General features: G+C 42.1%; 1 protein-coding gene across 2 annotated transcripts in view; it reads right to left on the bottom strand.

Moving 5' to 3' along the window:
* Positions 1 to 2,523: 2,523 nt before the first annotated feature.
* Dcps (Decapping enzyme, scavenger) overlaps positions 2,524 to 27,784 on the bottom strand; it is a 72,681-nt gene continuing 47,420 nt past the window's right edge. The window contains exons 8-9 of one of the 2 annotated variants that reach the window (XM_080284964.1): positions 3,224 to 3,371; positions 3,095 to 3,134 (exon numbers count right to left, since the gene is read on the bottom strand). In XM_080284964.1, the coding sequence (XP_080141090.1) occupies positions 3,131 to 3,134; positions 3,224 to 3,371 (152 nt within the window). In that variant the 3' untranslated portion in view covers positions 3,095 to 3,130. Of the gene's footprint in view, positions 2,843 to 3,094; positions 3,135 to 3,223; positions 3,372 to 27,784 lie in introns of those variants that run through there. The other variant, XM_080284965.1, reaches the window with a different exon arrangement.

Here is a 27,784-nt window from a genome sequence, read left to right as displayed (position 1 = left end):
TAAAGTACTGCATTCTACTATTTATAAAGTGTTCCTTGGATGAAGGGGCGACCAACTAAAAATGGCAAAATGGACTTCCGGGTTCTGCCATGTTCCTTTGGCCTAGGTCGCATGTTTTTGCCCTCAAAGAAATGAACATTGGCCCTTTTAGCACAGTTGAGAGTCCATAGTCTGAACCCCCAGCAGTTGACAAAATTGTATTCAGCTGGCCCAACAGACAGTGCTGCTAGGGGGAAGGAAGACGAGCCATTAGGCAAATGCCTCACAGCCAGTGAAGGCACTTCTTGGCTTGTGAGTATGACATCTGATACCTAATACCTTTTTTATTGCACCATCCAGTCACTCGATGTGGTGCTGCTTTCGGAAGTCCACCCTTTCCTTCCATCCTCCTGTGTCTTTCTTTCCTTCATTCTTTCCTTGTCCTCCTGCCTACAGGTGACTTTACACTCCCCTTTCTGGCTTTCCTTCTTTCCTCTTCCTTCTGCCTGTGGGTGATTCTACATTGAGTGACGAACCAAATGGTTTCCTGTGCATCTGGAAACCATTTACTATGCTGGGTGGTAACCATATAACCAAATTTTGGCACCTGGTGGTTTAGTGGGTAATTACGGTGCTCCAGTCGGATTGAGCCAGTGAAGGTTTATATCCAAGGGATGGTTGGGGTTTATTGCTCACGTAATGCCACACAGGGATGAGTGAGGCTGGTCACTCAGATCTTAAATGTCAGGACCAACTTGCCTAGCCCCAGGCTCCTACACTTCTCATGGGGCAATGTAGGATTGGATGATGAATGAAATGAAAAATTGTACATACAGTAAAACCTCTACATCTCAGCATAATACGTGTGCAAGCCATGCCGAGTTATCCTATTTGCCGAGTTGTAGGGATGAACTTTAAGTTCCCCCCCCCCCAGCACACACACAAAAAAAGGAAAAATGGAAAAAAATGGGAAAAAATTAAAAGTTTTTACAACAAACAGTAAAAGCTGCCTTAGCATGATTCCATGCAGTTGTAGGGTGTATTCCAGGCATGGAAAAGGACTTTTGGTAGTTTTTGGAGGTGTTTGGGGGGCTCAAGATCACTTTTGGGCACACCTTTACTGTACTGTACTTGACACTGTACACTATGTAAAGCACAATTAACACTATAAAGGCCATTACTGTAATGTATATATCACTTGTACTATACAGTACTGGGGAACTAAACTCTGAACACTTAAACATTACTGTACAACTCAGCATCTTACCGAGTTCAGAGGATTTTTGCAGACTCTATTCCTCTTCGTGCACATTTTTGGGAATTTTTGAATTTTGATTTTTTAAATGAATATTTTGGAGCCTTCCCGAGTTGTAGAGGTTTCCGACTTGAAGGATGACAAATTATAGAGGTTTTACTGTATATAAGAGCTATAATGGTGTCTCCAAATTTTTTTTTTTTTTTTTTTTTTTTTTGAGGGGGTAGGAGGGTCACAAGTTTTTTACATCAGTAATTGTTGTCATATCATAACCTTCAAAATAGGCACTGCCGCCCACATCCACCCCCCCCATGTACCACATTATAAACAGTTACAAAGATTGTTAATATGCACATTTATCATATTGTATTTACCAGTTATAATATGAAAGCCTGTCAATTTACTGGTTTTATGGTGGGTTAAAGAAAATTGTAGTGGCCATTACAGATACATTAACTAAAATCTTTAAACACGCGTTTCTTCAAACTTCATTTATGGTTGGTTAGCTTTTCCACGGAATGCCTTGCATGTATCAGCCAGTGAAGGTAGGGTTGATTGGATAAAGCAGGGGCACAGGATTGAAATTTGACAAGTCTTTAAACTTTAAAAAAAAAAAAAGGGCTTTTCTCTCAAAGAGGGTAATTGTCCACTTACATAGACATCAATTGGGGTCAATCTGTGCACGAGCCTGTGTGAGACTGGTATGGCATGAGTCTGCCAAGTCAGGAGCTCAAGGAGTGGAAATGTGACTGTTGAGGAATGTTTGTGGGTTGTCTGGTGGACAGGATGAAATGGTGTGTTTTCACCATACACTTCACACCTTCATTCCACTAATTAAACTTCATCATCATCTTTGCCCCTTGAGAAGCATAGGAGCCTGAAGCTAGGCAAGTTGGTCCTGACATTTAAGATGTGTGACCAGCCTTACTCATCCCTGGGTGGCATAAACTGAGCAATAAACCCCAACCACCCCTTGGATATAAACTTGCACGGGCTTAGTCCAATTGAAGTGCCTTTATTACTCACTAAACGAACGTGTGCCATAATTTGGTTATATGGTTACCACCCAGCATAGTAAATGGTTTCCTGGTGTACAGGAAACCATTTGGCTTGTCACTCAGTGTAGAGTCACCCATAAACAGAAGGAAGAGGAAAGAATGAAGGAGAGGAAGGAAGGGAAAAAAAGATGGAAAAGAGGAAAAGGCAGTCACTTGGGAGCAGCACTACATTGAGTGGATGGTGAGCACGCACACCTACCACCACATGAGTTAATAATAACACATTGTTCTGAAATACTCTTTTATTAACATTTACAGTTTAGTACATAAAGTATAGAAAACTATAACTCAAGCAATATTACTTAAGATAAATAGCAGAAATTTGTTATACTGTACCTCTATAACATATTAATGTGCTGCAGTATTCCTACTCTACAATCCACTGCCATTTCATGAGACATGTTAAAAAATATAACATATGATGTAATTATTACACCACAACAGTATAAAATTATAAAAGTAAAAATAAGTAATCCTATAAAAGTGAACACTCAAAAATCCAAATAACTAGTGTTGTGCTGGAACACCGAAGTTCACTCTGCAAAATAACCTGGAAATAAAAGAAGGTCCATTATAAAACACTGTATTATCAGAAAACTTTAAAGAGTACAGTATTTAAAAAAAAAAAAAAAAAAAAAAAAAAAAAAAAAAAATTGTGCTTGTCCTTGAGAGAGAGAGAGCGAGACTTTAACAGGTTTCTCATAGCTCTCCTTAATTTTTTTCCCCCCACAAATATGATTTATATGGGTACCTGAATAATCATGGCAGTGTTTGACCAATTTCACTGGGCACACTATTGACAGTTCTTCCTATGTTGTGCTCTCTTGTTTTCTGGATCCTACCTCCCAGTTCTTCCTCCTTTGTCCTTGTGTTTTCTAGATCTCACCTCCCTGTTCTCCTCTGTTGTGCGCTCTTGTTTTCAGGATCCTACCTTGCAGTTCCTCCTCTATTGTGCTCTCTCCTGCTATCTGGATCCCACCTCCCAGTTCTCCCTCTTATTTCTTGCTCTCTTATTTTTGGTCCTATCCTCCAGTTGTTCCTCTTTTGTTCTTTTTTTCTGAAGCCTACCACAAACAGTCCTATGGTGGGAGGAAAGGATACGGATGCTGATGATGATTATTACTGCGAATAATATTTTCAATAATACAGTGGTACTTCCAGTAACAGTACAGTATTTAGTTGATGGCTTAGGATGGCACGGTATGGAAAGGTGTGAGGTGTGACCATGTTAGTGAGTGACATGGTAAATGCATGAATAGTGCCCCCCCATATATATATATATATATATATATATATATATGTGTGTGTGTGTGTGTGTGTGTGTGTGTGTGTGTGTGTGTGTGTGTGTGTGCGTGCACAGAGGTACAGGGGCAAGAGGACTGACTGCATAACAGATTAAAAGGAAATATAGGCCTTTCTAATAGTTTTCTTATACTGTAGTTATTGCATAGTTCTCTGTAGCAAAGCACCCAGGAAGAAGCACTTAACTATGTTACTAGAGGTATCACTTTACGAATACTGAAGAACAGATGAATATATTTTGAAGTGCTGGCAAATGGGAATGATGAAAGCAGAGCAGTGGTGAACATGACTGACACTTGAGAAAGTGATCTGTGGAAAAGGGTATGACAACAACAAAATGACACTGATGATGATGATGAGGAGGAGGATGCATTAAATAGGACAGTCTGGGACACACAAGGAAGCCCTACTCCTCAACTCCAGATCACGGACCTGCCATCTCTGCACTCTTGGGGTTCAGGTTTGAAAGACAGGGGAATGTGCCGCAAAACTGCAGTTCCAAGTCTTCCACAGGATGCCCAGACATAAACAAAGTCTCAGAGGGAAGGATTTGCGAACACATTCATGATTAATTTCCTTTTGTAGCTTAGATTTGTTTTTGCAAGAACAAGTGACACTGGATGATACCGTAATCTCATTATTTTTCCTGCAAAAACAAATACTGGTAAAACTTAAAATAATTTTCTCCCATATATATAATTTTTTGTGGAGGAAGAATGTGAGATATGGGAAACATGGCTAAATTCCACACTCTCCTTTCCTTGCCCTTCCTGCAAAATAATTTGTTAATTCTGAGCCAACACAAATAATTTCTTGAAGAAATACAGTTACATCACCTTGCACCAGACCATTCCTAAGGGAAAAGGCATCCCTGTTTTTTGTCCAATACTGTACCCTAAAACTACAATAAGGTAGATTTATATTTCAAAGTCACACATGCAAAGTTTGTCAATTCCACATCTTGTGGTGCTATTTTGACTACTTTTCTTCCTTTGGGTAATCTAATGTTCACCACCTACACACATATACCTCCCTCTTCCATCGCTACAAGGAGGTCTGTAAAATATTACCCCAAAGCATGTCTGTGTCCACTAACCAGCATTTCACACTAAGTCACCTTCTCTCAACAACTATTATTTTTATCTATATTTACACAATTCTACCCACACATACACAAAACTGTGAGCTACTCTGCAATGATCCCCTTCACTATTTGCAAGCAATACAGCATCCTCTGCACACAGCACATCAAATTAAAATTATTCCATCCCTAACCATTCATCTCACATTGGTGACAAGCCTAAATGTTTCCTGCATGCCACAAAACCATATACATTGCTGGGTGGTAACCAAATAACCAAACCATAGATGTTCCCAATGTGTCAACAAGTGGGCTGAAGGAGAGTTAGTGCCCCTCCCTGTAAAACAACTAACTCAAAGACAAACAGTTTTCTGCTAGGTGTACCATCCTTGCCACACATGACTACCAAGCCACAAGTTTCAGTATTTCACGCACAAAAGTTATCACTTAATATTACACACGGCACTATTTGCTACCACTGTAATGTTACAATGCTGGGTGGTAACCATATAACCAACCCTTCTATGTTCTCTACGTGTTCACAAGTGGGTTGGCAGAGGGTTAGTGTTCCTCCCCATAAAACAGTTAACTTAAAGTCAAACAGCCACTCCTTACAAGATTATGGCATCTGGCTACAGACAGACAGACAGATGGACTATTTGTTACATACTTATACTGTTATCTGGTGATAACAATAGTGTTTCAGTGGCCTTTCCTGCACAAAATGGAATGAAAGGTAGCCATCTTGGCTCAATCAACTGACTGGGAGGGCCCCATCATTAGCTGACTGGAGTGGATGTATACCGGTATGCATGGCAGACATGATTTTCAAGGCACATGTTTCAGTATTTCACACACACAAAAAAGTTATCAGTTCATTTAATACTGCACACTGCACTACAGTAATCCCTCGATTTTCCTACGTAACAGAGCCATTGGTACATCTGGATACAGAGCAATATCTTACCTACCAATACCCTACCCATACCTAACCTCCATGTACAGTACCCCTCCTAATTGTGGGAGTGTTCTTCGGTCTTTCAGCTGCTGTATTTAGACATCAAAACACACATGGGAATATCCAATATAATGCTAGGTACTAAGAAATCAATGCTTAAACAAAAAAAATCCACAGTACTTACCACCCAGTGAACGATGGACAGGCGTCGTAACCCACTAGCCCCCACATGATGTGTAACAAATGTCACACACCTCCTCCTCTTCCATCTGCTGGCAGTGGACGATGAGTGGGGACATGCAGCAAAGTGGCCTACCCACCTCAGAAGACAGCCACAAGCTCACATCTAACAGCGACTCAACAGCTGTCGATGTGCTTGGTCATGGGTCAAGAGTGAAGGCTGGGGACAAGGTGGTGGTGGTGGTGGTGGAAAGAATGGGCTCGCACACGTGGGGGTGGCAGGCTTGAAGAAGTTGATCTTGGTCTGACAATAGGTGCAACGATTCTGACGAAGGATGACAGCATCCATGACTGACTGCAGATCCACTGCCCGCTTCAGTGGCACCAACTCCCTGTTGGATGTTTGGCACATTCGAGCACCTGCTCAAAGCCGGCACGTAGGTCACCAAGACGAGGGAGTGATGGAGTGGCGGGGTCCTCAGAGTCAGGGTCTTTGTCCTCATTGCTCTCCTCTGCCTGCCCTGCAGAGATAACAGTGGTGATCTCATCAGACAATGTCTGATAACTTGGATCGCCGCCGTCGTCGTCCAACTACTCCTTCACACCGTCGACGTCCACATCCTCACCTGCCGTACATAAACGAAGGTGGAAATTGTCCACATCAAATCCCTGGAAGTCATACGCGGCCTTGTATCGCTGAAGGAGACAAGACCAACCACTTTTGAGGGTTTTGATGGAGACCTACTTCTAGGCATTTGCCCAGCTGAACACTGCAGACTTGTAATGGCAAAGATTTTCCAAGGTCCACTTCCCACATGTGTTGACCCTTTGCTCGTCCACTAACATTACCATCACCTCGTTGAGGAACTTCCAATGGTACATTCTCCTCGTTGCCAAAATAACCACCATCACCTCATCAAGGAACCTCCGACGGTACAGTCTCTTTACTGCCACAATAACACCTTGGTCCATTGGTTGCATGTGAGCAGTCGTATTCAGTGGCAGAAACGTGCATCTGATACAACCGTTATCAACAACCAATTCCTACTCAGATGGATGCACAGGTGTATTGTTGGGGATCAGGAGTTCCTTTACCTGACTGTGAGGGATACCAAGTTCCTCCGTTTGATAACGGATAACCTCCTTGACAGAGTGTCTGTGGAACCAATCTCTGAAGATCTCACAGGTAAACCAGACCTTCACAGAATGGTACCACACAACAGACAGGCTATCCATCAACCCATGGAGAAAACGAGGCTGTTTGGCCCATCCAACAACTATGGGCTTGAGGCAGTGCATCCAGTTAGCACTGGCGCAGCACAAGACTGAGACATGCTGTTTGGACAACTTCCAACCAGGAACAGTCTTCTCCCTCTCTTCTGCCAGGGTGCTGGTGGGCAAGGAGCAGTAGAAGAGGCCAGTTTTGTCAGCACTGTACACTTGACCGAGAGCAAGGCCCTCGTCCTTGATCAGGCGCTGCACTTTCTGGTGAAACAGCTCAACACTCTCTGCTGTCGCATCAAAAGCCATGTGTCATATAGCCAGTAAGTCCATGTTGAGGTCTGAACCAGAAAAGCCAACCTTCAGATGCATTTAAGTCGTGCACATTGTGTAGGCATGCAAACTTCTCAGCTGCTGCCTTCAGCTCGGTCCCATGTACAAGCATGCCGGCACCCCGTTGTTGGCAGAAGCAAACCAAAGTCGACTGGTCGATGGTGGCGTGGTGGGGCTGAGACATCACCTTCCTGTCACCCGTCCAAGTAGCACTGCCATAATCATGTCTGTACTGAGTCCACTTGACCCACGATTTCTCTTTACCAAATAAGGTGGAACGGGACAGATCACATTCCTGCAGAAAGCGTGAAGTGGTCCAGCCCACGTCAACCTTGCTCAACATCTCTTGCTTCTTCTCCAGAGTCAAAAACCTTCCTCTTTCACTTCTCGGGTTGTGGTAGGGCCATCGTCACACACACGAAAATGCCATAGAGGAAAATCAAGGCCTGAAGAAGGTAGGGAACCACCACAAATGCAACAATGGAAGCAGCCATGGTTACATGCACATCCACACTTGCAAGAGAAAGGTGGGAACTGAGGTGCGGTACTGCTGCATGAACGCAGTGTTGCCATGTCTCAACCCACACTTGGCTATCAGTGCACAAGTAAAAAGTGCCAAACGAATCTATGAGCACAAGGGCCAATTCCTCTCAGCCAAGCAAATGTTGCCAAGTGGCAACAACACTGGATCCCCTTACATCATGGCCTCAGGGAGTGTCTGAGTAATTCGGCTAGCCAGGCGACTTGGACCACTTGGTATGGAGGCGGACTGCCGCACGTGCTTGGGAGCATCCCAGTAATCTGGGCGGCTGGGGGACTTTGACCATTTGGTGGAGTTGAACGGCCATATTTGCTCAGTTTGTGGGTTAGGGTCTGTATTACTCGTGTGCGGCCGGGAGCATCTGAGTGATCCAGGTGACTGGGGGACTTGACTGTTCAGTGAGAAGGCAGATGGCCATATTTGCTTAGCTTGTGGGTTAGGTCTATTACCCATGCTTGGCCAGAGAGGCCAGCTGGCCATCAAACTACTTTTTTAAAATTTGTAGGCCACCCACCCTGTGATGTCAGAAGTTTTATGTTCTGATATGGAGAAATAAATTTGGATATGGAAATAACAGAGCCAAGGCCTAATGTTCATATACGGAGTATGTCGGATACAGAGCATCTGGATAACTGAGCGATCACTATATCTGTTATACACTTGCACTGTTACCTGGCAATAACAATGGTGTTTCAGTGGCCTTTCATGCACAAAATGGAATGAAAGGCAGACGATCACAGTGAATGTAAACACTGGGTGGCCAAGCTGGCTAAGACAGCTGACTGTCGGCTAGCATGCATCACCACGTGTGCATGAAATTCTTACAGGCAGCCATCACAATTATCGTTCTAGTGAAATCGCGACCAATTTATTAATCGTTATTCCAAAATAGGGTATAACTTCTGAAATATTAGTGGTAGGTGGTGGCAACCATCATCCACTCACTTGAGTACTGCCTACTTCTTCCTTAGCCTTTATCATTCTTTTTCTGTGCCTGCCTTCCTCTCTTCCTATTTCTCCCAGCTTTCCTGTCACTTCTTATTCTTTTCTTTCCTTTATAGGTGACTTTACAATGAGTGACAAGCCAAATGGTTTCCCGTGAGCCAAGAAACCATTGACAATGCTGGGTGGTAACCATATAACTAAACCATACATGCTCTCTATGTGTCAACAAATGGGTTGGTGGAGGGTTAGTGCCCCTCCCTGTAAAATAGATAACTCAAAGTCATGTGGCCACCCCTTGCGGGATTGTGGCGTCTGGCAATAGACAGATTTATCACACAGCAAAGCTGTATAACAAGACTTGTCTGTATGTAAGGAAGGGTGCAATGTTAAATTTGTTGATGTTACTAGGACACAACATGGATACTAAAAAAGGCTAACAAGCAGTTCCTGAATTAATTCTGCAGCCTCTGAATTTGAGTTATTGCATTTAACAGGTGAGGCTGTGAGGCTCTCATTCTGAAGGAATAGTGTGCTTTGCTAAACACACATGGTCTGTTCTAGTCAGGACTGTCCCTTTAATAATGCGCTTACACAACTCTCTTAGCGATGTTAAATGCTTAAATTTACATATTAAATTTCAGCTAATATGAGGACTGTCAATACAAAGATTGATGTTAATAATGAACAATAAACAGGCCGTGCCTTTATATATATACAGTATATAAATATACTGTATATATATATATATATATATATATATATATATATATATATATATATATTTTGACTCTATCGGATACGTTTGTGTGAAGCTAGAGAAAATGTTGAATGTTTTTGGCGTATCAGATAGAGCCAGGATTCTGGGGGCTCGAATGGTGGGCGAATGGAAGCGTGGCCCATTGGATTGGGCAAATTTGGCCTGTCCAGACACTGCTATCCCTCACCCTGCCCTAAAGTGGGAAAGAGGTCTGGATGTTGATGATGATGATGATGATGATGATGACTCAGGCATTGAGAATGACTGAAGCGAACACACCGAAACATAGTTTTGAGAAAATGAGGGTTAAAGTTTGCTAATAGGCAAATCATCATATCTCTCCCGTACATTTATCAGTTTTCCAGAATGAGGTCTTAATTTAAAGCCCATTTAATGCAGAATATGTCTATTGTGGTAAGTAACTGTTATGTATGGTTATGGTGCAGAACTTATCTTGCGCTCAGGCTCATCTATTGTAGCTTAGTTTTAGTAGGAACATACATCTGGCCTGTGTTCCTTTATCGCTTAGCCTGCACTTTTATCTACTGACCTTCGTGCACTTTTCTTTTTCTGGTGTACCTTGACATACTGGGCTGTGAATCAGTATCACTATTACTCATTCTGCTCACGGATGACACAGAAAAAACATGATTTAAAGTGCATGTCATGCACAGATGCCAACGCAGAGCGAAGCTGATGATAAACAATGGCCATGGGGGAAGCTGGGAGCTGCCCAGAAGCAACTGTAGCATGATGCTCATTGGTTCATGCCATCCTTCTCCCATGCTGAGTGGTTCAAGGAAGAGACAAAGCAAGTGATTGGCCGGGAGCGCCATGGGCAAGTTCGTCTCTGTCAGCTCAAGCCAGACACCAACACTCGCTTTTGATCTTGGCTGAATACACCATAGCTTTTCATGGGGTTTAACTCAGGAAGACAGAGGCGAACTCACATCCATCCATTCTCATATCGTAGAATGAAGTCTACTGGAAATGCTCGGATAAAAATCAAATTTTTGCTCGGGTGGCAAGTTCGCCTGTCATCTCAATGCCTCATATTGTATATACAGTAAAAGTCCAATTCTTCGGCATCCAATTCCCCGGCAAATCTGACATTTTGGCAGTTTTGAGAAATAGTCCCATTTACGAAAATCTCTGATCGTTCGGCAGATTTTCCGATTTTTTTCGTCAGTCTTGAAATTCTCCATGAGGACCCTCTACTGCTGGGAACTTCTTCAAGCAGTAGCAGACGCCAATCAACCCCTTCTATTGTACATATGTAAATAAGGAACCTGCTATAAGTTTAGGTAAGTGTATGTGAACTTGTAGGCCTACTGTACCATTACATTTATTTACAGTATGTTCACTAATTTCTTTATTTTTCATATTCATGTATAGTACTGTATTCATTACAGTATTGTACAGTATCAAACAGTATACAGTACTCTCTTCAAACACATTCGTAATGATATGAGTAGTGATGACAGTGTTCACCGAAACAGGTATTGAGTGGGTAGGGTTTTTGATAATTCGGCAATTTTGATTTTTCGGCACTAACCTGGTCCCATAGATGCTGAAAAATCGGACTTCTACTGTATATATATATATATATATATATATATATATATCCATCCATCATCATCATATATATATATATATATATATATATATATATATCCATCCATCATAATATATATATATATATATATATATATATATATATATATCCATCCATCATCATATATATATATATATATATAAAGCAACGTTGGGTCTGGTTAGTACTTGGATGGGTGACCGCCTGGGAACACCAGATGCTGTTGGCATAACGTTCTCCCTACGTGTCAAGTGGGGTTGGTGGAGGATTAGTGCCCCCCCCTGTAAAACAATTAACTTTAAGCCCTTGGCCACCCCGTTTGGGATACATGGCGTCTGGCAATGAATGAATGAATGAATATATATATATATATATATATTGCCAGATGCCATATTCCCGTAAGGGGTGGCCATTTGACTTTGAGTTTTTTGTTTTACGGGGAGGGGCACTAACCCTCCACCAACCCACTTGCTGACACGTAATGAGCACATATGGTTTGTTTATATGGTTACCACACAGCATTGTAAATGGTTTCTTGGCTTACAGGAAACCATTTGGCTTGTCACTCAATGTAAAGCCACCTGTAAAGGAAAGAAAAGTAATAAGAAGTGACAGGAAAGATGGGAGAAATAGGAAGAGAGGAGGGCAGGCACAGAAAAAAAAAGATAAAGGCTAAGGAAGAAGTAGCCAGCACTACATCGAGTGAGTGGATGATGGTCGCCACCACCTACCGCTATATACATATACTGTATATATATATATATATATATATATATATATATATACACACACACACATCCATCCATCATCCAATCTTATGCCGCCCCATGAGAAGCATAGGAGCCAGGGGCTGGGCAAGTTGGTCTTAACATTTAAGATGAGAGTGACCAGCCTCACTCATCCCTGAGTGGCATTATGTGAGCAATAAACCCAAACAGCCTATTAGATACAAACCTACACAGGCTCAATCCGATTGGAGCACCTTTATTACCCCTAACCACCAGGTGCCATAATTTGGTTATATGCTTACCACCCAGTTTAGTGAATGGTTTCCTGGTGTACAGAAAATCATTTGGCTTGTCACTCAGTGTAGAGTCACCCATAGGCAGAAGGAAGAGGAAAGAGTGAAGAAAAGAAAGACAGAAGAGGGAGTGTCAAGTCATCCGTAGGCAGAAGGAAGGGGAAAGAATGAAGGAAAGACAGAAGAGGAAAGATGGAAAGAAAGATGAGAGAAAAGGGCTGGCACCCAAGAGCAGCACTACATCGAGTGAGTGGATGGTGAGTGCCCCCACCAACCAGATATATATATATATATATATATATATATATATAAATATATATATATCATCATCAGCCGTTTGAGTATATATATATATATATATATATATATATATATATATATATATATATATATATATATATATAAATATATATATATATCATCAGCAGCCGTTTGAGTGTTCACTGCAGGACCGGCCTATCCCGACCCAAGTCGGGATGATTCAGCCAATGTATCTCTACCAAGTGGCTTATGCTGTCTGGTAGAGATTTTATGTAGGTTAAGAAGTGCTTGTAAGTGTAATTGTAGTGTTGGAGTGGCTTTGGATGTGTGTGTAATCTGTAAACCAAGTGTAATCGGCCCGTGCAAGCTGACTGGGTGCAAGCATACTTTATAGTAAGCGACACTGGTTCAACCACAGCACCGTTTGTATCCACCAATGCAGTACATGGCCGGGTGAACACTCCCAAAGTTTATTACCCTGGTGGAGCGCGAACCCTGGTTCACCTGTGTACGAAACGCACACTCTACCACTGTACCATAGAGGCTCCATATATATATATATATATATATATATATATATACACACACACACACACACACACACACACAGTAAATCCTCTTTTTTTAATGCATTTTACTTCGACGCCTCGTTTTTCACGCAAGAAAAAAGTTTCTGAGTTGTCTCACAATTCGCACATTTCCCTACATTTCAATACTCCCAGCCGGCAGCCAACGACTACAACAGAAACATACAGGAGCAGAGACAAGCCCGGATCACACGATATTTTCATGAGAGACAGAATGTGGCTTCTGTTCTGGAAAACTTGGACGTGTCAGCAGGGGTGGATGAAGGAGGAGAAGTGGACAGAGAGGATGTGGAGGTGCTGAGCCTGAGTTCAACTTCGAGGGCTTCGGCATAGGTGATGGGGCTTCCCCAGAGAGGCCCATGTCACCTAGTAACTAGCTCATCTACCCTCAACACACCTTCACTCGCCACTCAAGCCCGTCTTCACTTTATTTCTGGGAAGGATTTTTGGTGTTGCAGCTCTTTAAAACATCTTTAATGTCTCTTCAGGTACATGTTTATTATGTTATGCTGTTTTAGCACTAGTAAACACTCTTCATTTAATTTTGGATAAGGCCTGTTTGGTGTTATAGTACTTTCTGATAGGGTAGGTACGTGTCCCACCAGAAGTCTCCTGTTTTTCCCATTGATTCTTAATTTCATACTTTGACGTTTCTCGTTTCACGCAGTTTTGGCGGAACATCCAAGCAGCAAAAAATGTGGATTTACTGCATATATATATATATATATATATATATATATATATATATATATATATATTTATCTATATATCTATATCTATCAATCTATCTATATACCGTACATCGTGGGGTGGAAGACGCACTTTTTTTGTCTCAAAATCATCTTCAAATATCCCCATGCGTCCTTGGAGGCGAGACTGCCTTGGCTTCATTTAGAAGAATCACTTATACAGAAGATCACCTCATTGTTTGGCAGTCAAGTATTTTTTTTAGAGTATAAACACCTTTGATTTATTGCAAAAAGTTACATTCACTTGTGTATGTACAGTAACCCCTCCAATATCCGGATCAATAGAGCCATAGGCAGGTCCGGATAGTGGTCCTGTCCGGATATTGGGCCCCAGCTTATGGACTAGTACTTACGGACCCTAACTCTGAAAAACACCTATACAACTCCCTCTGGACATGCATAGCACCTATTTAAGACCCAAATCACACCAATAAGGGACATAAAACACTGAAATAAATGCAAAAGAACCATAAAATGAGGTTTTAGAGGTGAGTTTATACAATATTAAACATTCTGGGTACTTACAAGTCCCTTGGTCTTGGACTGGTTTGAACCGCCAGTTTGCAGTCCACAGTTAATCCTCTGCACTCTAAATTCTAATTTCTTAACACTGCACAACACTGTAAATTCCTGTGTGTTCTAGTGGCAAGGTATTGCAGTTTATTCACTGTTTATTCACAAAAAACAAGCACCTGTGGCTTGCACTGTTATGAGTATCTGCTCTCCATCGGAGTTAAGCTGTGACTGTTGATGTTGGTGGGGTAACAGAGTTGCCAGATCGCAACAGCCACATTACCAATCTCCTCAACTTTCATTGTCAAATATAACTTTTCATTACCAAATTCGTAAAGCTAGCATATATTCTTCACTAATTATATATACAAGTGGAAATACATGTAATCACTCTCCTTATAACTAACACCATGTTGATTATTTTCACACTATGTAGGGTAGCAGATTAATCAGAGAGAGCAAACAATCCACCATCTCCATCCTGTGTATCCTCATACATGTGAAAAATCCATTTGGTAATGCATTATTCTAATGCATTACCAAACGAATTTTTCATTACCAAATTGGCCCACACTTGGTAATGAAAAATACCAAATGGCAACCTGACAGGGGAGGGGGGAGGGGGAGGAAGGAAGGGGTGAAGGGACCATGGTGTAACAGCTGTTTGGCGCCAGGCGGGAATTTCAAATTATGGGAGGGAAAAAAGTCAGATTTTTTTCGAATTTTTTGCAGTTTTTGGCCCATTTTGGGAATATTGGATCCCAGGAGGATTATGTCCGGTTAGTGGGGATGTTCGGATATTGGGCGTTCGGATATTAGAGGGATTACTGTACTCAGATTTTACTATTAGAAACACCCAGGCTTAAGAAAAAATTTAGGGTTTGTTTACAACTGGCCATGTGACGGTCTGGGGGTTTAGCGGTATAGCAGTTTAGCAATTTAGCATCTAGCATACACACTGCTTTAGCAGGCTAACATGATCACTGGTGAACTCCCTGCTAACCTTCTGAAATGCAGTCATGATCACTTTGCTTTCCATCCATTCAGTAGCTTGTAAGAGAATCATACTGGAGATGATGGCTAGCATGACATTTGAGTCACTGTAACAGATGTCTCATATGGAAATTCAATAACTCTTGTTTGGCTGGCTTCTCTTACTAATATTTTGTTTCATTAGAGACAAGAATATAACAGAAGGAAACAGTTTTATATTACCGTACTGAAAAACGGGAAAAACAACTGCAACATTAAACAGTACTGTCTGAAATTACAGCATTTTAGCGGTATAGCAGTTTAGCACCTAGCATTCCCCCAACTCTCAGAACATGATCACTTCTGAACCCCTTGCTAACCTTCAGAAAGGCAATAATGATCACTTCACTTGCTATCCAATCACTGACTAGCAAGGGAATCATATTGGAGATGCTGGCTAGCTTGACTTTTGTTGAGTCATTGTAACAGACGTCTGTCTCATATGGAAATTCAATAACCCTTGTTTGGCTGGCCTCTCTTACTAATATTTTGTTTCATTAGAGACAAGAATATAATAGAAGGAAACAATTTTATATTACCGTTACTGAAAAACGGGAAAAACAACTGCAACATTAAACAGTACTGTCTGAAATTACTGCTTATTAGCAGTTTAGCACCTAGCGTTCCCTCAACTCTCAGAACATGATCACTTCTGAACCCCTTGCTAACTTTCAGAAGGGCAATAATGATCACTTGCTATCCAATCACTAACTAGCAAGGGAATCATATTGGAGATGTTGGCTAGCATGACTTTTGTTGAGTCATTGTAACAGACGTCTGTCTCATATGGAAATTCAAAAATTCTTGTTAGGCTGGCATCTCTTACTGATATTTTGTTTCATTCGATACAAGAGCATCATAGAAGGAAGCAGTCTTATATTACTGTTGGTGAAAAATGGGAAAAAGTTGCAACATTAAATAATACTTCCCGAAATTACAGCATTATTAGCGGTTTAGCAGTTTAGCGCGTAGCGATATGGAAATTCGATCACCCCATGTTAGGATGGCTTCTGATACTTTTAGGGTACATAAAAAGGTGTAAACATTCCTTGTAATTGATTTTTGAAAACATGGTTGTGTTGTTTGATTCTAAAGTTCACACATGCAGGCATTTGAAGACATGCAGGCATTTGTTTTGGAGATATAGTGTATTCCTTCACTTAATGCCCTTTGTATTTTCTTAAGTGAATGAAAGAACTGATTTTATTGAGTTTTGTTTTTTTAAGTTCACTTCACGAAAAATAATACATATCTCTGTATACTGATACGTATGTAGTGTACTTTAATAGAGATGAACATCACGTCTCAAATTACTTTACTAAAGGAGTCGGACACTTCATATTTCATAAACAAACTGGTAGTGTTAAGATGGCGTCGTGGTATGGATAACATTTTATAAGGAAGGGGTTGTTTGTTTGTTTTTTTGTCTTGTACCCTTCTTTTACATAAAAATAGACACCAAACATATATATACAGTACTGAAGAGAGACTCTAATGTGTTAAGATAGTGTCATGGAATGAAGTAACATTACGTAAGGAAGGGGTTGTTTGTTTTCATGTCTTGTACCCTTCTTTTACATAAAAATAAAGAAACCAAAGACAGATATACAGTACTGAACAGAGGTTCTGAAAGGTGAGTGTGTATTTTAGTGAAAAATACTCATATCAAGCAACCTTTCTGTAGTCTTAGTCAAGCCATACTTTTTTCCTCGGAGCTTCCCTTCCAGAATTAGGGTGCGTCTTTCACACTGCAGTGTCTAACATGTCACGAAATACGGTATATATAGTGAACAGTATATATGTGGTAACGGGGGGTGCCTATCATCCATTCATTCAGTGTAGGGATGCCTTATGACCTCTATACTGAATGGCAAGCCAAATGGTTTCCTATACCCAGGAAACCATTTACTATGCTGAGTGGTAACCACATAACTGGGGTTTTTGGCCAGGTTAAGTGTCCCTCAGATTCCCCTATCAAAAATCACTCAATCATGGCAAATGTTTCGGAGAACCTCAGGGGACCTAGTACCTGCCCAGGGCCCTGACTAAATGGGCAGATTTGCATGGTCATGTGGAATGTGAGAGGTGAGAATGAGGAGAGGAAGAGGGTGGAAGTGGTAAATGTGTTCAAGAGTGTGAGATATGCCGTGATGACATTCTGTGAAACAAATATGAATGGGCGTGAAGTGGAGGAGTGGGAGGGCGTTAAGTGTGCAAGGTTGGGCAAGGAAGATGCAAGGAAGGAGTTGCTTTGTTGATGAATGAAGTGTGGCAGAGTGGAATGACAGATTAAAAATGTGTCAGCTCGAGATGTATGTATGTCAAGTTCAAGTTTGAGAAGGTGAAAATAGCAGTGATTGTAGCGTATGCACCATGTGATGACAGGAGTGAGAGAAAGGCAGGTTTTGGGATGAGCTGGATGAAGCAGTGGGAGAAATGCCCTGGAGCTATAAAGTGATTGTAATGAATGATACGAATGGAATAGTAGGCACTGGTCCTGAGGATGACATAATGGGTTATAATGGAGTACCTGGAAAATATGATAATGGGAAGTGACTGAAGGATATGTGTCAGGAAAAGGGGTTCTGCATTTGTGACTCGTATTTCAAACAAAAATGCACATACATATACATGGTATAGAGGGACCAGGTATCGTGTTGAAAGGAGCCTGGTTTGATTATGTGCTCATAGAGAGGTTGATGCTGGGAATGGCTGCTGATACAAGGGCCGTGAGAGGACGATGTGGAGGTCTGTCAGATCATATGATTACGGTATGCAAGATCAAGCTGAGAGGAGTGAGGTGGACCAGGAGAGAGAGGAGCAGTCAGGGAGAAAGACTGAAAGTCGAGAAGCTTAGGATCACAGGACCAATGTAGAGGAGGAGTTAGAATCAGTGAAGTGGAATGAAATGATCAGGACGGCCTGTGGAATACATATAGAGATTGCTTAGTTAGGAATGCTAAAGCAGTGTGTGGTGTGGCAAGGGTAACAACAAAGAAGAAAGGCATGGCATGGTGGGATGAAGAGGTTAAGAAAGCAGTGGAGGAAAAGAGGAAGAAGTGGCTAGAGTAATTACAGTAAAGGAGTTCAAGTGAAACAAGAACTGAATACACTGAGAACGAGAAGTACATAAAGAGAATAGTGAAGAGGAAAAAGAAGGAGGTAAATGATGATCTAGGAAATGAAAGCAAACGATACTGAAAATATGAAGTTATTCTGGGAAGAGGTGTGGAAATGTAGAAATAACAGCAGAAAGAAATGTGAAAGTGTGAAGGATGTACGTGGTAGATTATTAACCCATGGGGATGAAGTATGGACCAGATGGAAAGAATACTTTGAAAGCCTGATGAATGGGAATAGAGAGAGCAGAGCCACTGTCAAATGATTGGTTTTCGGGGCGTGCAGAGAAGAAAATGCAGTGCCAGGAAACGTGACAGTCGCACAGGTGAAGAACGCAGTGAAGCGGCTGAAAAATGGGAAAGCAGCTGGGATTGATGAGGTATATGCAGAGATGATCAAGTGTAGTGGAGGAGGTGGAATGAAGTGCTTGGTGGAGTAATGTAAGAGGGCATGGATGAGTGAATCTGTGCCAGCAGAGTGGAAACAGATGTGATTGTAGCCCTGTACAAAATTAAAGATGTGAGAAGTGAGTGAAAGAATTATCATGGCATATTTATTCAGTGTGGTAGGGAAGGTATATGGAAGAATTATTACAGAGAAAGTAAGAGAGATATCAGTCCTAGTGAGTGATGAACAGGGTGGCTTTAGAAGTGGCAGCAAATGTGTGGATCAAATATTTGAAGTAAGACATATTGGAGAAGGCTTGTGAGAAGGACTATTAGGTGTTTATGGCATTCATGGACCTGGAAAAAGCATACAACAAAGAAGACAAAAAAGGATTGTGGAAGATGGTAAGCCACTAGGTGCCGTCAAGAGTTTTTATGATGGTAGTGAGGCACGTGTAAGGGTAAATGGGCATCTAAATTAATGGTTCATAATCAGTGTGGGTGTGCGACCTGAAAATGGTGCCAAAATTAGGAGGGGTATAGTACATACAGTGGTGTATAGGTATGGTATATTTTGGTTTTCAGCGTTTTTTTACATGGTTTTCTTAGTGTTTAAAATTATTTTGCATATTCCTATGTGTGTTTTGATGTCTAAATATGGCAGAATGACCAGAAAACACTGCCAAAATTAGGAGGGGTACTGTACATACAGTAGTGCATAGGTAGGGTGTTTTTTGGTTTTCATTTTTTTTTTTTTTTTTCATGGTTTTCTTGGTGTCTGAAGTTGTTTTGGATATCCCTATATGTGTTCTGATGTCTAAATAAGGCAAAATGACCTGAAAACAGTGCCAAAATTAGGAGGGGTACTGTACACACAGTAGTGTACAGCTAGGGTGTTTTTGGTTTTGTTTGTTTGTGTGTTTTTGCATGGTTTTCTTGGTTAAAAATTATTTTCGATATTCGTGTGTGTTTTGATGTCTAAATATGCTTGAATGACCTGAAAACACTGCCAAAGTAAGCAGAAGTACTGTACAAATAGGTTAGGTATAGGTTGGAAATTGGGTATACGTAGGGTCTGGGTATTGTTGGGGGGATACTGTTTATTATCTGGACATTGCCAATACCCGAACATGCCTTTGGCTCTATTATGTCAGAGAATTGAGGGACTACTGTGTATCTATATCTATATATCTATCTATCTTACTATATATATATATATATAGATTGATAGATATATTTATCCCATTGGAGCCCAAGCGTCCACAGTTTTGGACAAAACTGGGAATTTTCAAATCTTAATAAAGTACTGTAGGGAACCCCCAAGTAAGGACCTATGAGATTCGCGACTATGAGCCGATATGCAGAAGGCGGTACACCTAGTACCCTCCCAGCACGGTGCCTCGCCCAGCAGCTGGGCAGCTTTGGGATCCAATGGGTTAATGACTGGCAAAGCTTTCAGTTTCTTTAGATATATATATATATGTACAGTGCCCGAGAAAAGTATCGAGCGCCTATGTCAGGGCGCGCAATACTTTTGGCGAAAAAAGAATCACCCTTTTTTTGGACTAAAAATTGAGCCAGAAGTTGGGGCCACTAACATTACGTCACGGCAGCCTGAGGCCTTACTGCGCGCTGGTTGGCTGCCGCCTCAGTTGCGTACGGGCTGCGTGAGAGAGAGGAACTCCGCCATTCCTCCCTCTCTTCTTGCACCATTTTTTACCTAGTGTCCCGCAGTGTTTTGGCTTTCGCCACTTTATTATGGCCCCTAACCGGTAATTGTCGAGTGAAATCATATCACAGATCATTGCTCTATAGGAGGCAGGCCACCCCACGAAGGAAATTAGTGATTTGGTTGGTGTGGCTCGATCGACAGTGCGGAGGTGGTGTGCCCGTTTTCAAGTGGAAAATAGTGGTGACGTTCCTACAAAGAAACCACAGTCTGGTAGGGCCAAGAAAACTTCCCCGAGGTTTGTTAATGTCTTAAAACATGCAGTGGAGTCTAATCCTCGTGTGAGTGCAAAGAAAATTAAGGAGAGCAACCCGGAAGTGTCTGGTGAGGCTTCAGTGTGCACGGTTTCTTGAAGAGTCTATGAACTTGGTTACACAAGCCACAGGCCTGTGAGAAAGCCTCTTCTTACACGTAACCATCGACTTCATAGGCTTGCCTTTGCTAACAAGTACCTTAACTGGGGTGAGGACCATTGGTTGTCAGTGCTGTGGTCTGATGAGGCAACGTTTACTGTTACCTGTAATTGAGGAGCGCGCGTATACCGGCGCAGAGGTAGTGACCCGCTTGACCCCCGTTACGTGGAGAGCACAGTTAAACACCCTGATTCATTTATGGTATGGGGTTGTTTCTCTGGGAAGGGTTTGGGGAAGCTTGTTGTGCTTCCCAAGAACAGAGTGAATCAGGACGTTTACCTGGAGCTTCTTTGTGATCATTTACCCGAGTCCTTCGAGCTCACAGATGCACGAGTGTTTCAGCAGGACGGTGCATCTGGTCATAAAGCCAAATCGGTCACCAACTGGCTTCGTGACTGCAAGGTCTCCTTCATGAAAGACTGGCCAGCCAATTGCCCAGACCCAATAGAAAACCTCTGGTACCTCGTAAAGAAGAATCTCCAAGGGAAGGATGTGAGCTCTCTGCCTAAGCTGGAAGCAGCCATTCATGAGTCCTGGGCAAGAATACCACCCCAGCACATGAGGAACCTTGTCTTTTCACTTCCACGATGTCTCACGTCCGTGAAGAAGCACAAAGGATACCCTACCAAGCATTGAAGGTAAATATAATGCATTATTTACATGTTTTTTCAATGCTGAAAGGTTTGTTTTGTAGGAGGGACACAGGGCGCATAATACAGTACTTTTGTCGAGCACTGTATATATATATATATATATATATATACAGTAATCACTCCAATATCCGACGTAATAGAGCCATAGGTAGGTCCGGATATTGGTTCTGTCCGGATATTGGGACCCCAGCTTATGGACTTGTACTTATGGACCCTAACTCAGAGAAACACCTATACAACTCCCTCTGGACATGCATAGCACCTATTTAAGACCCAAATCACACCAATAAGGCACATAAATGACTGAAATGAATGCAAAAGAAACATAAAATGAGGGGTTTAGAAGTAGGTTCATACAATACTGTAATAAACATTCTGGTGACTGGCTCCTGGACTGGTACTTATGGACCCTAACCTAGCCTAACTCAGAAAAACACCTTCCTACTGCACATGCACAGCTCCTAACACCCTATTCACACCAATAAAGGACATTAACCCCTTAAACGCGGCTGTGTACAGTCGATCCCCCCCGAGTGGCGGGGTTGTATCGCGGTCTGAGTACCTGTAGGAAAATATTCGCCAAAAATCAGAGATTAACCCTAGAACATTATACTTGGTATGGCAGATAGTACTTACATTCAGCTTTCTCCAGAGACAGGTGTTGAGCCTTCGTGGACTACCCAAGGACTTGTGGAGACTTGCAAAGTTGGGTAACCAAATCTTCACTTTCACACCTCCAGCAACCCGGTTTCCCCTCTACCACAGCCTCATTCTGTCACAGTAAACTTTATACTACAACGTAAAGGTAGTTAGGAATCCGTATTTGTACAATAAGCACTGAAAATAAGGCTAAAATCAACGAAGCGTACGGCCGACATGCACTGTGGCGGCGGTCTTCCCGTCACTCAACAAACATTTCCATTTTCACAGCTAAAAACATGTATACTACATTATTTTCAATCATATTACTTCCCAAAAGATCACCACGGCGCGCTTTTTATTCTGCCTTATGTCCGCCACTTTATTCTCGTTCCTGTCGGCCGCTTGCACTGACTGGGAAGAGCTAGAACTCGCCATAATCTCACTTTGAAAGCCTGCAGTAAACTGACGCTAAACAGGGGCAAACCGTGAGAAAAAAAGCTAGTGTTACAACTGGGGAAACAAGCGTTTCCTAGTAGCATAAACTGCTTGTGAGAGGAGATCGCAGATTTACAGTTCTGAGCACTCAGAGCGCTGCCATGTATCACAGCCAGGCTGGCCGGGCCGTGGTGGGGGGGGGGGGACGGGGGGAAAACGCGATATTTGGCAACAACTGAGGTCAGTAGTACAAAGGTAAAGTATGCTAGTTGTAGCTAGAGGGTGGTGGTACTGATAGACAATACCAGCTGGAGCCTGCTTGCCTGCGGTTATTCAAAATTAACTCAAATCGCAAACGCGACGATCCGCCGTTCTGTCCTTTGGGCCGACCGTCGCAAAAGCGACGATCCGCGTTTAAGGGGTTAAAGAGTGAAATGAGGTAAGTATAGTATGGAAAAAAGTACAGCATGAAACATTCTTATGTCCGGATAGTGGGGATGTTCAGATATTGGGCGTCCGGATATTAGAGTGATTACTTATATATACAGTAATCACTCTAATATCCAGACGCCCAATATCTGAACATCCCCACTACCCGAACATAATCGTCCCGGGATCCAATATTCCCAAAATGGTCCGGAAACACCCCCCCCCCCCAAAAAAAAAAAAAAAAAAAAAAAAAAAAAAAAAAAAACGTAATTTGAACTTGCCGCGCGCAACAAAGCGCCTATACCATCGGAATTTCCTGGACAAGATGATGGTTGTTCTCGAGGACGAGGACGAGCGCAGGGAGGGACGGGACGCACGAGGCAAGCGGACTTTGGAAAACCTTCGCCGCTACAACATCAAGTCTGCGTTGTACAACTGGGCCAGTGCATGGAAGGAAGTCCCTGTGAAGACTCTGGAAAATGGTTGGTCTCGTCTGCTTCTCGGAACGGATGTGGAGTACGATTTTCTAGGATTTGACATGGATGACTTCCATGCACGGCAACGTACACACGGCGACAATGTAGATGTGGACAATGTTCGTGAGTGGTTGGATGACGACGAGGGCGATCCTGGGTATCAGACGTTGTCTGATATCGAGATCGCGTCTTCAGTTGCAGGTGTCAGTACCGAACTTGAAGATTCCGACGATGAAGGCGACGATGATGCGGACTCCTCTCAGCAGGACACTACTCCAGCCATCCCCAAGCTGAGCGCACTCCAGGAACATCTAGAGTTCATCCTAGACTACCTGGAACACCCGGACTGCGACAGGGAGATGGGGCCCTTGGGACTCGTGGAGGAAGTGCGTGCTTTCAGGCAGCGCGTCATCAATTGTCAGAATTGTCGGTCATTGCGTCAATCAACCATTGACAGTTTTTTCAGGCCCGTGACCCCCGTTGTGCCCAGCCCTGGCTCCACTCCGTTGCCTCCCCAAGACAGGCCCTCATGCTCCGAGCCACAGCCCAGCACATCAGCCACGGTGGTGTCACCGCTCGACGTGAGTTTGCGGCTGTCTTCAGAGTCGTCTGCAGTGGGTACGCCATCACCACGACCCAGCGATGCACCCCTAGGTCACCTGCTAGTGATACTCTCAGACTTTGACAGTGAATAAACAGCAAGAACTTCTCCACTAGACCACACGGGAATTTAGAGTGTTGTGCAGTGAAAAAAACAGTGTGTTGTGTTAAGGATTTACAGTTGTGAGAGAAAAGACTCAATTGGAAAAAAATTTAACGTAAATAGACTTGTCTGTTTTGGCTTTGGAAAAGTATAAGAATGGGAAAAGTTAAAGTGCAACACTTAGTAAGTTACAATGGAGCATTAGTTAGACAAGAGTGCACACTGTGAAGAGAACGGACTTCTGTGTGCGATTGACTAAGTTCAGTGCAAGACTTCAGGAACAGTGTACTGCAAGTGCTTCAGGAAATCCTTCTTACTGTCAGAGTCCGAGAGGAGGCGGTTATTCATCGAGGTGGCCATGGACTTGCTGTAAGTAGGCAGAATGTTTCATACTGTACTTTTTTCCATACTATACTTACCTCATTTCACTCTTTAATGTCCTTTATTGGTGTGAATAGGGTGTTAGGAGCTATGCATGTGCAGTAGGAAGGTGTCTTTCTGAGTTAGGCTTGGTTTGGGTCCGTAAGTACCAGTCCAGGAGCCAGTCACCAGAATGTTTATTAATGTATGAACATACTTCTAAACCCTGATTTTATGTTTCTTTTGCATTTATTTCAGTCATTTATGTGCCTTATTGGTGTGATTTGGGTCTTAAATTGGTGCTATGCATGTCCAGAGGGAGTTGTATAGGTGTTTCTCTGAGTTAGGGTCCATAAGTACAAGTTCATAAGCTGGGGCCCAATATCCGGACAGAACCAATATCCGGACAGAACCAATATCCGGACCTACCTATCACTCTATTATGTCGGATATTGGAAAGATTACTGTATATATATATATATATATATATATATATATATACAGCATATATATACAGTGGAACCCCGGAATTCATACGCCTCTGTACTTATATAACTCTGTTTTTGTACAAAAATCGCTCCAGTTTACATATGGCGACCCGCTATTCACACTAAGAGACACAGCGTCGTAGGTGCCACGTGGTCGCCAGTCCTGCTTTGTCTTCCACCAGCTGCGCATCATTCATACAGGCTCCATTAACCCCTTAACCGCGGGGGGTCACTTTCGTGACGCTTGGGAGCAAGGGATCATACCGCGGGGCGTCGCTTTTGTGATTCTGTGTTATTTTGAATTCACCCGGGCTTCCAAGTGGGGGCTTATATCATCTATCAGTACTGCCAATGTCCAACACTAGTCAGCACTCCTAATCTCATCTGTACTCCCATCCATTGTTGACAATTTAGCCATTTCTCCCCGTTCTTGACTCCCCTCCCTACCCCCCCTCCATTACCCTATCCTCTCGCCTGCCCGGCCATGCTACGCAAAGTAAATCTTCCCTGGAATTTTTCACTGATTTCATCCATTGAAATAAGCCCTATGCCCTATTCTTATACCAAATAATATATACAAGAAAGAAATAAGGTAAGTGAGAGTCCCATACACCTGGAATTGGCTAATTATCACCTGACAACACCTCACGTGCACTCGTTCGCTAATTTTCGCTGTTTTTTTCCCCTTGAAATATGCTATATAATCTATTTTCGTAATAAATATACATATAAGGAGGGAAGGGAGAAGCCTAAGTGATATTTACATTTACCTGGAACTACCTAATTTATAATGTATTGTCTAGATTTCCTGCCAATCATTTCAGTGAAATACATAGCTGTTTCAAGAGCTACGTTGGTAGTACTGAATATCCCCTAAGTAGGCCTCTACCCGGGCTGGCCCTCCTTTATCAGTTCTCTCTCATCTTCCGAAGAGGAGGTACGGCTCATCCTCTTGCTGACTTCAGGGCCTTTTTCACCCCCATGCAAAGGGCCCTGTGACCTTTACCCCCTACTAAACCTCGTGTGGAAAGAGGTAAAGGGCTGACAATTGATAAAAGAGTGACTACGATCTTTCTATTGAGTAAAACAGTGCAAGTGGAATTGTAAATAATGTGAAATAATGTGTAAACAGCAAGTGAAAGTAATGAATGTAAATATACGTGAACAATGGAAAATAGTTTTATAAGTTACTTCAAGTGACAGTGCATAACACAGTGTAAATAAAATAGAAATGTAAATAACGTAAATAAAATAGAGAATGTAAATAGAAATGTAAATGAGTAGTATTATAAGATTACGAGTATATACCCTAGGAGTAATGAAAGTGAAAGTTTCACTCTAGCATGTCTGAATACTATGAGTTATGAGAGTGAAGATGAAAGTGACATTCACTCTCAATGCAAGTATACAGGACGAGAAAGTGAATGCTGCGTATTTTACTGAAAGAAATTGAATCCCTACAGTGACAATAAACTAATACTACTGAAGGAAACTTATGGATAAAGACTGTAGATATATATAAGTGTTATATAGTAATAGAAATATAAAGTGTGAGGGGTTTTATGAATAATAAATGACAGAGTACCAAGAACGAACTAGCGCAAGTGCGGCGGTCAGACGCGCTCATAATTTTCATTGCATTCACAGTGTTTTTTTTTTGGAGTATGGATCCCAAACTACTTGAAAATCATAGAGTAGTGTTTATAGTATTTAATATCTGGCTGTGGTAATCATATTACGGGTTGTCGGGAAGTGTAAAGTGGAGACTTCGTTACCCAACTTCAGAGGTCTCCACAAGTCCTACGGTAACTGACGAAGGCTCAACAAACATTCCAGGAGAAAGCTGAAGGTATGTGCCATAAGCATATAAAATTTTAATATTCTAGGACTAATAACTGATTTTTGGCAAATATTTTTTGAGAGTCTGTCGGAGCCCGAATAACCCCGCGGCACACGCAAAACATCGGTAAACATGCCTGCGGTGTAGGGGTTAAACATTGTGATAAAGTATGTATTTTCATTAGAAAATTGTACATAATCATGGGCCTTAAGTAGTAAGAAAAGCAGTGGGAACAACAATTGAGCTGAAAAAAAAAAACTCATTGCAAAGTTTGAAAGTGGAACCCGTGTCTCTAATCTTGCTATTCATTTTTGTATGGCAAAATCTACCATTTCATCCATACTAAAGAACGGATTAATGCAAATCACATTGTTGCTTATGGAAAAAAATGATTTGGTTTTCAAACAACTCACAACTCGTACAGCCTCCAGGAATGAATTGTTTACGAATTCCAGGGTTCTACTGTATATACTCCTCCATCCTTCTTTCATTCCATCCTCTTCTGTCTTTCTTTCTTTCATTCTTTCCTCGTCCTTCTGCCTATGGGTGATTTTACACTCCCTCTTCTGTCTTTCTTTCCTTCATTCTTTCCTCTTTCTTCTGCCTGTGGGTGACTCTGCACTGAGTGGCAAGCCTAATGGTTTCCTGTACACCAGGAATCCATTTACTATGCAGGGTGGTAACCATATAACCAAATTTGGGTACCTGGTGGTTTAGTGGGTAATTACAGTGCTCTGGTCGGA

The sequence above is a fragment of the Coenobita brevimanus genome, chromosome 103 (genome assembly GCF_032717465.1).
Source record: "Coenobita brevimanus isolate Jiangsu-jjx chromosome 103, ASM3271746v2, whole genome shotgun sequence".
Lineage (NCBI taxonomy): Eukaryota > Metazoa > Arthropoda > Malacostraca > Decapoda > Coenobitidae > Coenobita > Coenobita brevimanus.
The sequence above is the reverse complement of the archived record's forward strand: the minus strand, read 5'-3'. Positions and strand labels throughout refer to the sequence as shown.